This window comes from Gymnoscopelus braueri (assembly GCF_963280865.1).
Source record: "Gymnoscopelus braueri genome assembly, chromosome: 9".
Lineage (NCBI taxonomy): Eukaryota > Metazoa > Chordata > Actinopteri > Myctophiformes > Myctophidae > Gymnoscopelus > Gymnoscopelus braueri.
Window position 1 is genome coordinate 29737792 of NC_137610.1, and position 13279 is coordinate 29751070.

A 13279-nucleotide genomic window follows, 5' to 3' on the forward strand; every position below is an offset into this window, starting at 1 on the left:
TTAGGGGGCAATCTCGATCAACCTTGGAATAAACGTTACCTTACTTTTCCAGCAAGAGGCTGTAGTTCTGACCTAGAGGCGAGTACCAACTGTGTCAGACAGCTGACTATAGTCATGTCTCACACGCACGCACGCACCCACGGACGGACGGATGCACGCTCGCAAGCACACACACAGATACAGACACAGACACGTGATATATACCATCATAAAAATAATGCATACCCTCCGGCCAATCAGAATGAAGTATTCTCCGTGGCCATAGTGATCATTGTTTTTGGAACATACATTTTCTCTGTAAATTGTGTCATCAATACATTTCAGAGGGCTTGTTAAAAGGAAAACAACTAGAAAAATAGAATACCAGGTTGGACTCTGTCTGTTTTTACTGAATGTTGTATGTCAGAGGTGTTGTGGTGTGAGAGTAGTTTTGTACAGACAGCCATTACAGTAACGTGGTGTGTTTTCTATACAGCAGCACAGCTTGTGATGACAATGTGAGTTGAGGAGGAGCTTCAACGCGTTCCTGTGAGGACTCTATTTAGGCCTGGTGAGGCTGTGTGTGGTTCCGCGGGTGGAATGTCTTTGTTGTTTTCATGTGTATTTATGGTTTTTGTTGCTCCGTAAATAACTTTGGGACCGACCTGTTTTCCAACTATAGAGACGGAATTTGGACCTGCCTGTTTTAAATGAGTGAGGAGGATGAACTCCTCATTGACCAATAGAGATACTGTAAAAATGCACTGATGACTGCAGCAAAGATAGAACATGGATGGAGAATTGTATGCACACTTTGTTATATCAAACATCTGGAATGTGAAATATGAACATTAGTAACTTAAGCATATGGAGTTGTGTCGTGGGAACAAGTTCAGTGAGGAAGCTACCAATGTGACTGTTTTATTTAGTTTTTCTTTTAATAATAATACATATATTGTTTTTAATAAAGTAGCGTTAGTGTTCCCCTCCCATAGACATATACTTCAATACCAATGTGACTGTTGGCAGAATATTAAAATAAAGTAATATACCCCTAACCCTTAACCACTTAAATGTGCCGGAGTCCCCCAGGGAACTGTACTAGGCCCCCTTCCAGAGTTCCGTGTGGTGCTGCGACGCGTTGTGAGCTTGTTTATCAGCTTCTTTCGCTGAATGTTGGCCCCAGAATAGGGACGCTAGGGTTCATGTTGTCAAGGATCAATAGATTGTCATGAAACACCTTGTCTGGCATGATGCAACACACACAGTCCATGTGCACATTGTTAGCTTGCAGTGCTTCCAGTGCTGTCCTCAGATGCATTCTCACAAGAACAATTCCGTAACTCCAGAGACTTCCTGTGTGTGTGTGTGTGTGTGTGAGATATGATTCGGACAACATGTTGACCGTTATGTTCAGCGTTTATGGGAAGAGATAAGGATAAAAGTGTGCTATGAAGTATGTTATTGTAGCGGTACCTCACACACACATACCCCCCCCCCCCCCACACACACACACACACACACACACACACACACACGCACACACACACACGGCACAACAAAATACACAAACATCTACACACACATGCAGCACCTAAAGAAAATACACAAACTGACAAACATTATTTACAGAGATATACTCTCATACGCACCATTTCTGTATGCACTCTGAACCCACACAGGGTCATTTTTATCCCAGTCTACTTTAAGTATTACTCATCTATGACCTCTACTGTATCTTGGCTCACTGCTGTCCTTGATAGTAAAGTCAGCTAATTGCCGAAACGGAAAAAATGCACAAGAGGTTGAGATTTTCTGACTTTAGTTTAGTTACCATTGAGTCATTTAGAAAGGCATAGAGCTGTCCACTCTAACCTACTGCCACTCATGTATTGGCCTGACAGCCTTTACTTCAGAAGGATGGCGGATGGCGGCGGATCAAAGTGTATGTGTGGGGCTTCAAGTGAAAATGTCACTTCGGGTGTGAATGCAACGGTGTAATTCCCACGATTCCCACGATTCCAACGATGCGATTATTTTTATCACGTCCGGTGCAATCTGGGAACCCAAAGCCAACTGAAAATGAAAAACAGCGACCTCTGCTGTTTGTTCTATGTCTGTTGGCTCTGGGCGGAAGAAAACGTAACACCAGTGCGCAAGGAAACCGGGGTTTAGGTCTGCCTTCAGCTTTCACTTCCGGTGGGTGCCACTATGTTTTCATTCCCACTAACAATATTTCTACACAGAACACTAACACCACTTCTCCCAGAGAACATGGATCGTTTTGGTTATAAGCCCACTTGTTTCTATGATGAAAGAGTAAGTTAAAATGTGAATATCTTTCCGTGGTTTTGTCTGCTCCACGGACGCTATTGTTAAATTAGTTTGGGTTTGTTTCGAGGGGGAAAGATCGACGGACATGTGAATCCCGCCCACTACATTTGATTGGGTAAAGCGCGGCCTGCTTCCTGATCTGAATGCGCACACGTTATGACGAACCTCCCCGACAGTTTCCAACGCAGTGCAGAATCTGTTCTTCAGAGATTACGTCCGGTGTGAATGCGCACTTAGCTCTATGCTCTCGCTAGCGGAGCAAAAACATTTTCATCATATTGGAGCATATGAGTTAAAGAACACATTCTCACACTCTGTGAATGTAATGCTACTATCACCACCACCACTACTACTACTACTACTACTACTACACACTGAAGTCATGTGAGGTACTTCCCAGGGACAAACTGATTGGCCCAGGTGTCGACTGATGTGTGAATGGGAATGAGAGTGGCTGGGACATCCTGTTTCCTGTGTGGGCGGAACAGGAAGTTAGCAGGGCAGGATGGAGGGCTGACAGACAGACAGGATCCTCTGGGATGTGTGGCGAGGTCAGACCTGTAAGGTTGCTCTGTGAAGCATTCTGCTGGATCTAGGATGTTGTTGCCGTCGGGCAGAAACCTCATATCTCCATTTTTTCCCCCCCGTAAATGAATGCCCTACTACTTTTGAGGAAGGCCCTACTACTTTTGTGCAACACAAGAGTGTTGCACAAAAGTAGTGAAAATAGCAGATCTACAAGCTCCCAACGTGTCGCAATTTGACACGTTGTGAGCTTAGATAGCGGCTATTTACACGATTTAAAAATATAAAATGAAAAAGGAATGGTTTTGGACTTAAGAGGTTTCCACCTGACAGCGAATGTGCATGTGAGTGGCCTGATGAGACCTATCAGAGCTCCTTTTGTGTGCGTGTGTGTGTGTGTGTGTGTGGACACACCGATGCACCCAGTTACCACAATGTATTGCTGTTTAGAGGAGAGAGATGGTGATATCCATGTTATGGAGAGCTAAAACAAACAATCACGCACACACACACACACACACACACACACACACACACACACACACACACACACACACACACACACACACAGTGAAAACAAAAGCTTTGCTTCTCACCGAAAACATCAAGTGGAAAACGGGAGGTGGACCACCTTCAGTTGCTGTGCTCTTCCCCAAAGTGATTCAAATGTATGCAGAAAATAAGGACTGTGGTTAACTTAAGCCTGAGAGAGTTTCACTTTTGTGCAACTTTTGCATTGCTATTTAAATGAGGGATTTGGAAAGTTGGTGGAGAGAGAAGTGAATGTATTTCTTGCTGAGGAAACAGATCTGCTCGTGCATAATCCACCAAAGCTGACGTGAAGCAGACGTGGGAAGAGGTAAGCGGTGAACGTGTCCTCATCTTCTGGCATCACCAGAATGGCTGCACAATGCTGAAAGACATTTTGAAGATGTCAGGAGGCGGGGAAAACAAAAGCTTGATGCTCACCAAAAACTTCAAGTGGGAGGTGGACCACCCCCAGTGGCCACAGTGCTGCCGCTGCCACCATATTTGGGCATGGAGTTCTGAATCATGCCTTCCTAAGTCCTGTAATGTGTCCTCATTTATGTCAAGAGATAAGAGATATCTTAGCATATCAACTTAATAATCACATGCCTCATTCTCTTAGATTTTTTATTTAATAATAATTCATTAATTAATAATTTCGTCCCCACTCCTTTTTTTGTATTAGTTTTTTTATTCAAGGGGAATTACTGAGCCTCTGATTGTAAATTTTACCTTTTCAAGTTTCAGAAAAAACGTCTCCTTGGGGTGTTTTTTGACACTGTATATTTGCACATACTATAATGTGGAATCTGTCCTCTGCTTTGGACCCATCCTGGGAGCAGTGAGGAGCCGTTGGTTGTGGCGCTCGGGGAGCAGTTACGGGTTAAGTGTCTTTCTCACGCTTGGACACATTGCTGAGGCCTGGAATCGAACCTGGGACCATTGGCCTCCCATTCGGGCTCTCTAACCATTCAGCTATGGCCGCCTATTACAGAATGACATCAGTACAGCTGTGCCTACAACTGCATGGCAATTGACATGATAGCAATATTACGACCCAGTCCACATCAAGAATGATAACTATATAACGGTAATGATAAGAGCATCCACGTTGAGGAACGATAACGTCCTGTAAAGAGCGGTGCCAAGCACGCGTTGCACGCTCCAGCTGTGTCCATATCTATTTTGGGAGCCTCAAAATAGATATTTTATGATTTGTGGGACAAAAAGCCTTGTGCTCTGAGAAAACATGGTCAGACTGAATGTTTAATTAACCCTACTGTGTGTGTGTGTGTGTGTGTGTGTGTGCGTGCGTGCGTGTGTGTGTGTGTGTGTGTGTGTGTTTGTGCGTGCGTGCGTGTGTGTGTGTGTGTGTGTGTGTGTGTGTGTGTGTTTGTGTTTGTGCGTGCGTGTGTGTGTGTGTGTGTGTGTGTGTGTGTGTTTGTGTTTGTGTTTGTGCGTGTGCGTCATACAGGTTAAAGAGGAGATGCTCCTCGAAGCGTTGACTACCAGGAAGACGGTGACAGTGGGAGAGAGACTGATTGTCCCCTACAGGATGGCTGAGGTAACACACTCTTAACATCACAATGTGCATGTGTGCGCGCGCTCGTGTGTTTTTGTGTGTGTGTTTGTCTGTAGTGGGACACTTTTCATCAGGGGTCCACTTCCTGTGTGACTTCCTGTGTGACTTCCTGTTTCCTGTCAAGACAAACACGCAAAGTGCTGAGAGCACACACACACACACACACACACACACACACACACACACACACACACACACACACACACACTCGTCTGTATTTTCTACTCTTTTGTTACAGACTCTTATGGAATTTGTGATGAATTCTAGTGAAGAATGACAGGAAGGTGGAGGAGACATACAGTACAGTACATACAGTAGCAGATACAGTGCTGTTAGAGACTGTAATGTTCTGAGTGGGTCTGCTGCTCTTGTAGTAGTGAACCTCACAACACGTCCTCTTGTTTCTCTTCCAGTGAGGTCAATCATTAACCATTTAAACCAGTGTTAACCAAAACACTGGCTCGGTAGCGACCCATGTTTGGACACATTTAATATGGGTCGCGAGTGAATATCCCTTTATTTTTCGTTTCCTGCATTTTGTTTTTAACTCTTATTATTTCGAAAGAATTTCATTAAAATAAAAAGATATTCGATAAAAAATGTAAAATAAACTTTTAAGAACTAGTGAGAATAGTCGAACTACAAGCTCACAACACGTCGCATCGGTATGCGTTGTGAGCTTGTAGATCGGCTATTTTCACTAGTTTGGGTGCCGTGGAGACATAACATTTCTCTTTGGGTCTCGAGCTGAAATGTTTGGGAACCACTGATTTAAACCCTATATACGTAGTTGACTGGGGTCCCCACCCCAGCTTCCAGGGGACAACACTTGGCCACCTCCTTTTTTCCCCCTCTACACCAAATCTTTTTCCCCGAAAATAGCTGATCTACAAGCACTGCGACGTGTTGTAGATCGGCTATTTTAGCTGACTGACCTATTATGACATACCCGGAAAAGGGATGCTACGGTTCATGTGGTTAAATGTATGCTGAGTAGGATTCTGCCTCTTGGCGCTCGTATACGTACATAACTCTGCTCTTGCTCAACATATTAAATTACGGCCAACGGAGGAAAGGCAACCCCAGATTTACTATTCTTTTGGAACTAGCCTTTTCTGCTTGGCGTTCCACGTCCCTGTACTGCTGTATTTTTCAGTGCTGTGTCCACCACTATCATTCCTGTATCTCTGCTGTCACTGAACGATCAGGCACACTGACATATTCCCCTTCTCAAGTTGCAATCTGCGGTATCGGTTGAAGATTTTGAAGGCTGACAAAAAGAGAATCGTTCTAAGAACACTAAGAAATAATAAGGAATGCAGGCAATGGACCATAAGTAATGATTGAATGTTACACAGCTGTAGGATACATGTATGTTTTTATCCTGCTCAGCAGACCTTTAACCACTTAAACCACTCTATACTTAGCATACTTGACCGGAATTGGTTCTGTACTTGGTACTTTTCCCCTCCCCTCTACTCCAAATTAATTTCTATCTACAAGCTCACTGTGAGCTTGAAGATCTGCTATTTTTGGCAAATGTTCCCCCCAGAATAGGGATGCTAGGGTTCGTGACACATCCCAACACAGCTTCACCGGCTCTCAGATGTTGTCACATACTGCTTTTCTCCAGAGTGTTCCTGGATGCTCAAGGGTTCTCCGAGCCTGCGATTCAGAGTCTGGAGCGACGCTAGTTCTCCAGGGTTTTCTAGGGTTTTCCAGGATTCTTCAAACAGGGTCTCAGTCTTGAAAGCTCTTACAGGAGGTGAATTATTCACAGCATCTTGCGTAACCACTGGGAACAGCGATGCTGCTAAAAATACATCAAACCATCAATAATGCAAGAAGAGAGAGAGAAGATAGGAGCAATATTTAAATCATTTCAGTAGCCATGAAATCAATAATAGGGTATTATATATTATTATACTGTTTATTTCCATGCCACGTTGACCCAAACATACAGTCCAGAATAAAAACCTTTTTGTCCAGTGGATATTTGCCTATTGGCGTCACCCCATGGTCAAATTAAAAACAGACCAGATGAAATGAACATGTAATCAATCACAAGAAGACATAAAGACAACAAAACAAAACAAAACAAAACAGAGTTTCTAACCCAACAACCATACTGATCTCAGACCATCCAAATTGCTGTCATTCCTAATGCTGCTAGCCAGCAAATCTACTCTATTTTGTAAAACAAAGAAGTTGGCTCCTTCTGTCTTTGGATGGTTCTTATTCTGCTGTTCATTCTCATCTTCATTCAACGCTTAATAGCTGCCAAGATGGATGCTCCCGCCTCTGAGTCTCCATTTTAGTGCGCTTACGTTAGCGTGGCGTGCCTTTCAGTATCGGTAAACAGAGCGGGTAGTTGTAGGCGGCATAATATGCCCTGTTGGTTTATGGATCTATCAGGCGTCCGACGTCTGGAGGCACTTAAAGCTCTGGCACTGCAGTCAGAACACCTAAAGTGTTACTGTGCACCTTCATCATGCAACAACACTGCTAAACAACTGCCTGGCTGCTTACTGTGTGTTCTAAAGGTCACAGGTCAACAGTATGTTTAGATATCCTGTCAATAAGAATTGACAAGAATATGGCCAAACAATATTTTGTGTTTTTCTCAGATTGGCTTCTCATGGATTTACTGGTATTTGGCTGTAGGACAGTACTGGTTGTACTTGGGTTTATTTATTTTTGTATTATTATTACTGAATACATTTGGGGTTGAATGTTGCACAGTGTTGGCATGATCGGCCTTGTACTGCTCTACACTTCTGGTCTTTCCTGTTTCTTATCCAACATGCTGTCTTCCATCACACCATAAGTCCTGTTGGAAGCTTCATTGTTATAGCTTTTTCCTTTCATTGCAAAATTAATCACAGCAACCTGGCGCTAGTTGTTGCGTGTTAGTATTGTGACACCTGCCAGCTGTGAGGTACAATGTCACTGTTGGATGCAGACTGGGAGCCTTGATGCTAATCAAACAAAGATCCTTCTCATTGAGGATCTCATTGAGGTTAGCTGTCCCATACATTATTAATGACAGCAGTCTGGTGTTAGCATGTACTGCTGCCATCAATCCAACCAATGATGAGTAGCAATACAATTTATACAATTATCTTCTAATAATGATAATAATGTAGGTATCAGATTTGTTTTCTCTGTTTTTCTTTATTTTTCTCCTTGCTCTCCCTGCCCCCTTCTTCTTTTTCTTTTCTCTTACTGAAAACAACAAAAAGGATGGAGCTCACACAAAAAAATAATTCATCCACTTCTTTACACCTGTAAAGCTGTGATGTGACAATTGATAAAGATGATTCTGATGGGTATCAGTTCAAGGTTTTGATGGGATCGTGTGTGTGTGTGTGTGTGTGTGTGTGTGTGTGTGTGTGTGTGTGTGTGTGTGTGTGTGTGTGTGTGTGTGTGTGTGTGTGTGTGTGTGTGTGTGTGTGTGTGTGTGTGTGTGTGTGTGTGTGTGTGTGTGTGTGTGTGTGTGTGTGTGTGTGTGTGTTCGTGCGCACTAGGCGGGCACGGTGAGGGACTCCATGTCCAAGTCTCTGTACAGCGCTCTGTTTGACTGGATTGTGTTCAGAATCAACCACGCCCTGCTGAATACCAAGGACCTGGAGGAGAACGCTAAGGTAACACACACACACACACACACACACACACTCACTCACTCACTCGTACACACACACACACACACACACACACACACACACACACACACACACTCAAAAGTACAGTAGGAAGGTGTATGTGTTTGTGTTGATGGCTGACTCTCCATGTGTGAAGTGAAGAGGTGTGAGGATTCTGTAACGTGTGTGTAGCAGCTGGCAGGCTGCACCCAATGGGCATCCAAGGGATTAGATCACACACCATTCCAGCCCTTCCCTGTGTGTGTGTGTGTGTGCGCGTGTGCGCCCAGAACACTGGGCCAGATGGTATTATGTTCATCTCAGCTCAGTTTACCCCCTGTGGTGCACTGCTACCCCATTGCAGTGTGTGTATGTATCTTTCCCTTGGCACTGACATCATCCATCATCATACTGTACTCTGTATGATGATCCCCAAACTCCCCATCTGTCTGTCTGTCTGTCTGTCTGTCTGTCTGTCCGTCCGTCTCTGTTTCTTAAATGGTATCACTGTAAAATGTCTGAATGTAGAAATTATATTTTGCACCCTGTAAATATATATTTCTCAATATTGTAGTTATTTTTCTGCACATTATGTCAGATTTGTTTTCAAATGGGACAATAATGATGATGATAATATTGATAATAATCATCATCATCATAATAATCATAATCCCTGAGAATATTGTGTTTTCATAATGTTCTGTATTCATTATAGATGTGCAGGTGTTCAGGATGTTGTCCATGTTGTTGAACTGTGATGCGTCTGTCCTCTGAACAGCTGCTGTCCATCGGCGTGCTGGACATCTTTGGCTTTGAGGACTATGAGAACAACAGCTTTGAACAGTTCTGCATCAACTTTGCCAACGAGAGACTTCAGCACTACTTCAATCAACACATCTTCAAACTGGAACAGGTCCTCTCCTCTCCTCTCCTCTCCTCTCCTCTCCTCTCCTCTCCTCTCCTCTCCTCTCCTCTCCTCTCCTCTCCTCTCCTCTCCTCTCCTCTCCTCTCCTCTCCTCCAGACAAATGTCTCTCAAACAGCACTGACCCCTGGTCAGATCTATTATCTGTTAATGTATTCACAACAACACAAAACACTTTATCGTCAGTGGATCTGATGCAGTTTTAATTGGAGGGGAAGGCGGGTATTGGGGGGGTTGATTGAGAACAGAAGAGAGAGGTAGAAAGGGTGATTACTGAGAGGGAATTACAGAGATACAAATAAATAGAGCGATAGAAAGGAAGTGAGCCAGGCTGCTCCAACAAACACAGTTGGCAGTGTTTGTTGGTGGGAAGCCGGCAGGAGGAGGGCATTCTCTGTCGCTGCACTAGTTACCTCTACAGCATTGGTTCTCAAAGTGGGGTCTGGGGACCCCCAGGGGTCCTTGGGGGGGATACCAGGGGGTCCCCAGCTAAATTAGTTAATATAGCTTCACAATCATTTGAACTACTTTAACTATATTTCATACTTTGGCTATTCAAAAATAGCTGTGCCGCGCTACGAGCTTGTAGATCTGCTATTTTTGAAAAGTCGGGACAATTTGTGCAAATCTTTGAATATATGTATTTTTTAAGCGAACATTTGTAACTCAAACCTTTGCTTCTGGGGGTCACTCCCTGGAACAAAATATTTTGAGATGGGGTTTCGCGGCCAAATACATATCATTTTGGGGGTGCTTGACATGAAAAAGTTTTAGAACCACTGCCCTACAGGTTGGTCGGAGCCTGTTTAGCAGGGAGCACAACTGGGAGGGATAGCGTGTTCCTCTGCATGAGTTAAGCCCTCCTGGTGAAACCCCTCGCTCATAGGTGAAAATAAGTGTCAAATTGTATCGTATCGGAGGAGACATGTTGTCCACACCCTCCCCAGACAAAACATTGATATTCAAAGATGGGGGGGTGTTAGCAACATGACTACATTGCGGAGGGAAAAACTGCTAAACCGTTTAGGAAATATGGTACAGCAAACAAAACAGTACTCTGAATCTCCATGGTGACGAACTGCAACAGACTCCACTTTGTTAATTAAACCCATCATATTGCACAATTACAGTCTGCAACCTTTCATTCAATTCAATTGAAATCATTTTATCGTCACGTGTAGCAGCTAGACACAACAAAATTAAAAGTTTCATCAGGCAGCAGCACAAAAGGAACGTGCCACAGATTAAAACAGACTAAAACAAGACATTCACTAATGGCTAAACATATAGAAATAAAAAAATTGGTCAAACAACACTTCCCACTGAGCATAGATTGCCCTTTACTGAGACTTCTTTGAGCTGCAGCCAAAGCTAACAGCAGTGAACCGTTTCCACTCAAGAGTGTTTACACTCGTATGAGAAATGGATGAAAACACTTTATCCAAATTATATGTTTTGCCATTTTTTTGTATATTTTGTTCTGTTACTTTTTGTAATGGGATCTGAGGTCAGTTAGGGCTAACGTTACATGTGGTTCTGGAAGCAGAGACACAGCACATCAGACAGCGGTAGAGATGTTTACAGCTGTTCCATGACCAGCTGTAAAGGCTGATGTCACCGTTGTGAGTCATTCAACTACACACACACGCACACACGCACACACACGCAAACACACACACAAGCACACTCCCCCAAAACCTGTCAGCTGTGTCTGTCTCTCTCTACTGCCTGTCTCTCCCTGTTTAGTCTGTCTGTCTACTTTAGAAAGACTAGTGAGCCACCACACACACACACACACACACACACACACACACACACACACACACACACACACACACACACACACACACACACACACACACACACACACACACACACACACACACACACTCTCTGTTTTGATTCTCTGTGAATAAAACAGTGTTCCACAAGTTATGAATGCCTTACCCATGATGCAGTGGGCTAAACCAGGAGATGTGAACAGACATCCTCAACACAACCCAAATTCACCACACTCTGTGTCATGTTATCTTACTTATAAGTGTGTATATACTTGTGTGTGTGTGTGTGTGTGTGTGTGTGTGTGTGTGTGTGTGTGTGTGTGTGTGTGTGTGTGTGTGTGTGTGTGTGTGTGTGTGTGTGTGTGTGTGTGTGTGTGTGTGTGTGTGTGTGTGTCTGTGTGTAGGAGGAGTACAGGGCAGAAGGGATCAGTTGGCTCAACATCGACTACATTGACAACAGCGGCTGCATCAACCTGATCAGCAAGAAACCCACAGCACTATTCCACCTGCTGGACGAGGAGTGCAAGTACGTTTGTGTGTGTGTGTGTTAGTACGGTACTAGTAGCACTACATCTTAGAAATGATACATCCCAGCTTCGTTGATTCGGTATGTTATGTAGGCCTCCCTCACTTCCCACTGGATGGTTAATGTGAGTAGGAAATCATAATATTAACTTTAAATTATAAAGTTTAAGCAAGGGATAATCAATGGGGAGCAGGCCATTATAGAGAAAGGCGACGCCAAGCGGAGGGGTCTTCATCACCCTGAAGGGGTTTCAACTTTATTTCTCAATAATGACCTGCTCCCCATTGATTATCCCGCTTATTACATGGGTATTTAATAAAGAAATTCATAAATTGACCCAAAGTTAACAATAAAACGAAGGATTTCATCGCTTAAGGTAATAAAAGTAGTCCATTAATTTATGCCAGGTGCATCCAGTGCAACGTGTTTGCCTTGAAAAACGATGGGACGTATTGATAAAATAGAATCAATATTCGGCTACTTCTCGGCTCAGATTGATATGAGCAGGTGCTCTGAGCCTTTGATTAAGCAGCGGTCTGTTATTGAGTTCAGACCGCTGTTCAGACCACTGAATTCAGTGCAATCGTAGCCTCGATCTCCAGACTTTTATTGTTTAGTTTTGCTAAAAAATAAAAGCCTGGAGGAACGCGTCGGTGTACCCGGTATAGGAAGTGTTTCATTTCCCCAACCAACCAGAGTGCAGTGGGCGTCGCTCGTAATGTTGTGTTAACGGGGCGGGGGTTGACGGACAGATCGGTGAACCAATGGGATCAGGCGCAGTCTCTCTGCGCCTCTATACACCCGCCCCTCTATACACGAAATCAGGAGCATTGGTGCAGCCTTGTGCAATCGTAATCAAGCATTCAACCAAGCCGTGTAATAATAAAAAAATAATACGCTTCATTATTATTACCACCATCCTTCCTTCATACATAGACAGCAGTTCAAACTGTTTCACGAGCAGCATTAGAATGCATACAAATGTTCTAAATAATACTCTACTTAAATTGAAATTAATTGAATTAAAGGAATTACCTGACTGTTTTAAACATGAAATGGTTGCATGGGATGCATATCTACTGTATAACTGAGCTCAGCTCAAACTGCTGGAAATGTAGTTGCATGCATCTAGAAAATCAGTTACGTATGTACCTGACTCAGCCAGTTTTACACACATGCACACACACACAAAATAATTAGGACCAACTGGCATGCAGCAGCCTCTTTAGGGAGGACTTAAAGCTAACCATTGTGCAGATCGACTTGATGTCTGCAGGCAAACCATTCCATATTACTGCTGCAGAATACAAAAACAAGTTTTAAACCTGCATGGCACAATGTTTGTGGAGCTACCTCTGGTGGGGTAGTTGTGAACATCACTGACCCTGGAAAAGTAGTTGCATAAATATTTGGGAGCAATATTGTGCACCATACATTATATATTATATATATTATATTTT

The 13279-nt window shown here is 43.4% G+C and overlaps 1 protein-coding gene across 10 annotated transcripts in view; it reads left to right on the forward strand.

Annotated features, from left to right (window-relative positions):
• LOC308092563 (unconventional myosin-IXAb-like) overlaps nucleotides 1–13279 on the forward strand; it is a 133306-nt gene that overhangs the window by 82857 nt on the left and 37170 nt on the right. For all 10 annotated transcript variants that reach the window (XM_080438529.1, XM_080438532.1, XM_080438531.1 and 7 more), the window contains 4 exons: nucleotides 4841–4930; nucleotides 8476–8592; nucleotides 9368–9502; nucleotides 11698–11819. In XM_080438529.1, coding sequence (XP_080294655.1) covers nucleotides 4841–4930; nucleotides 8476–8592; nucleotides 9368–9502; nucleotides 11698–11819 — 464 coding nt within the window. The remainder of the gene's footprint in view (nucleotides 1–4840; nucleotides 4931–8475; nucleotides 8593–9367; nucleotides 9503–11697; nucleotides 11820–13279) is intronic.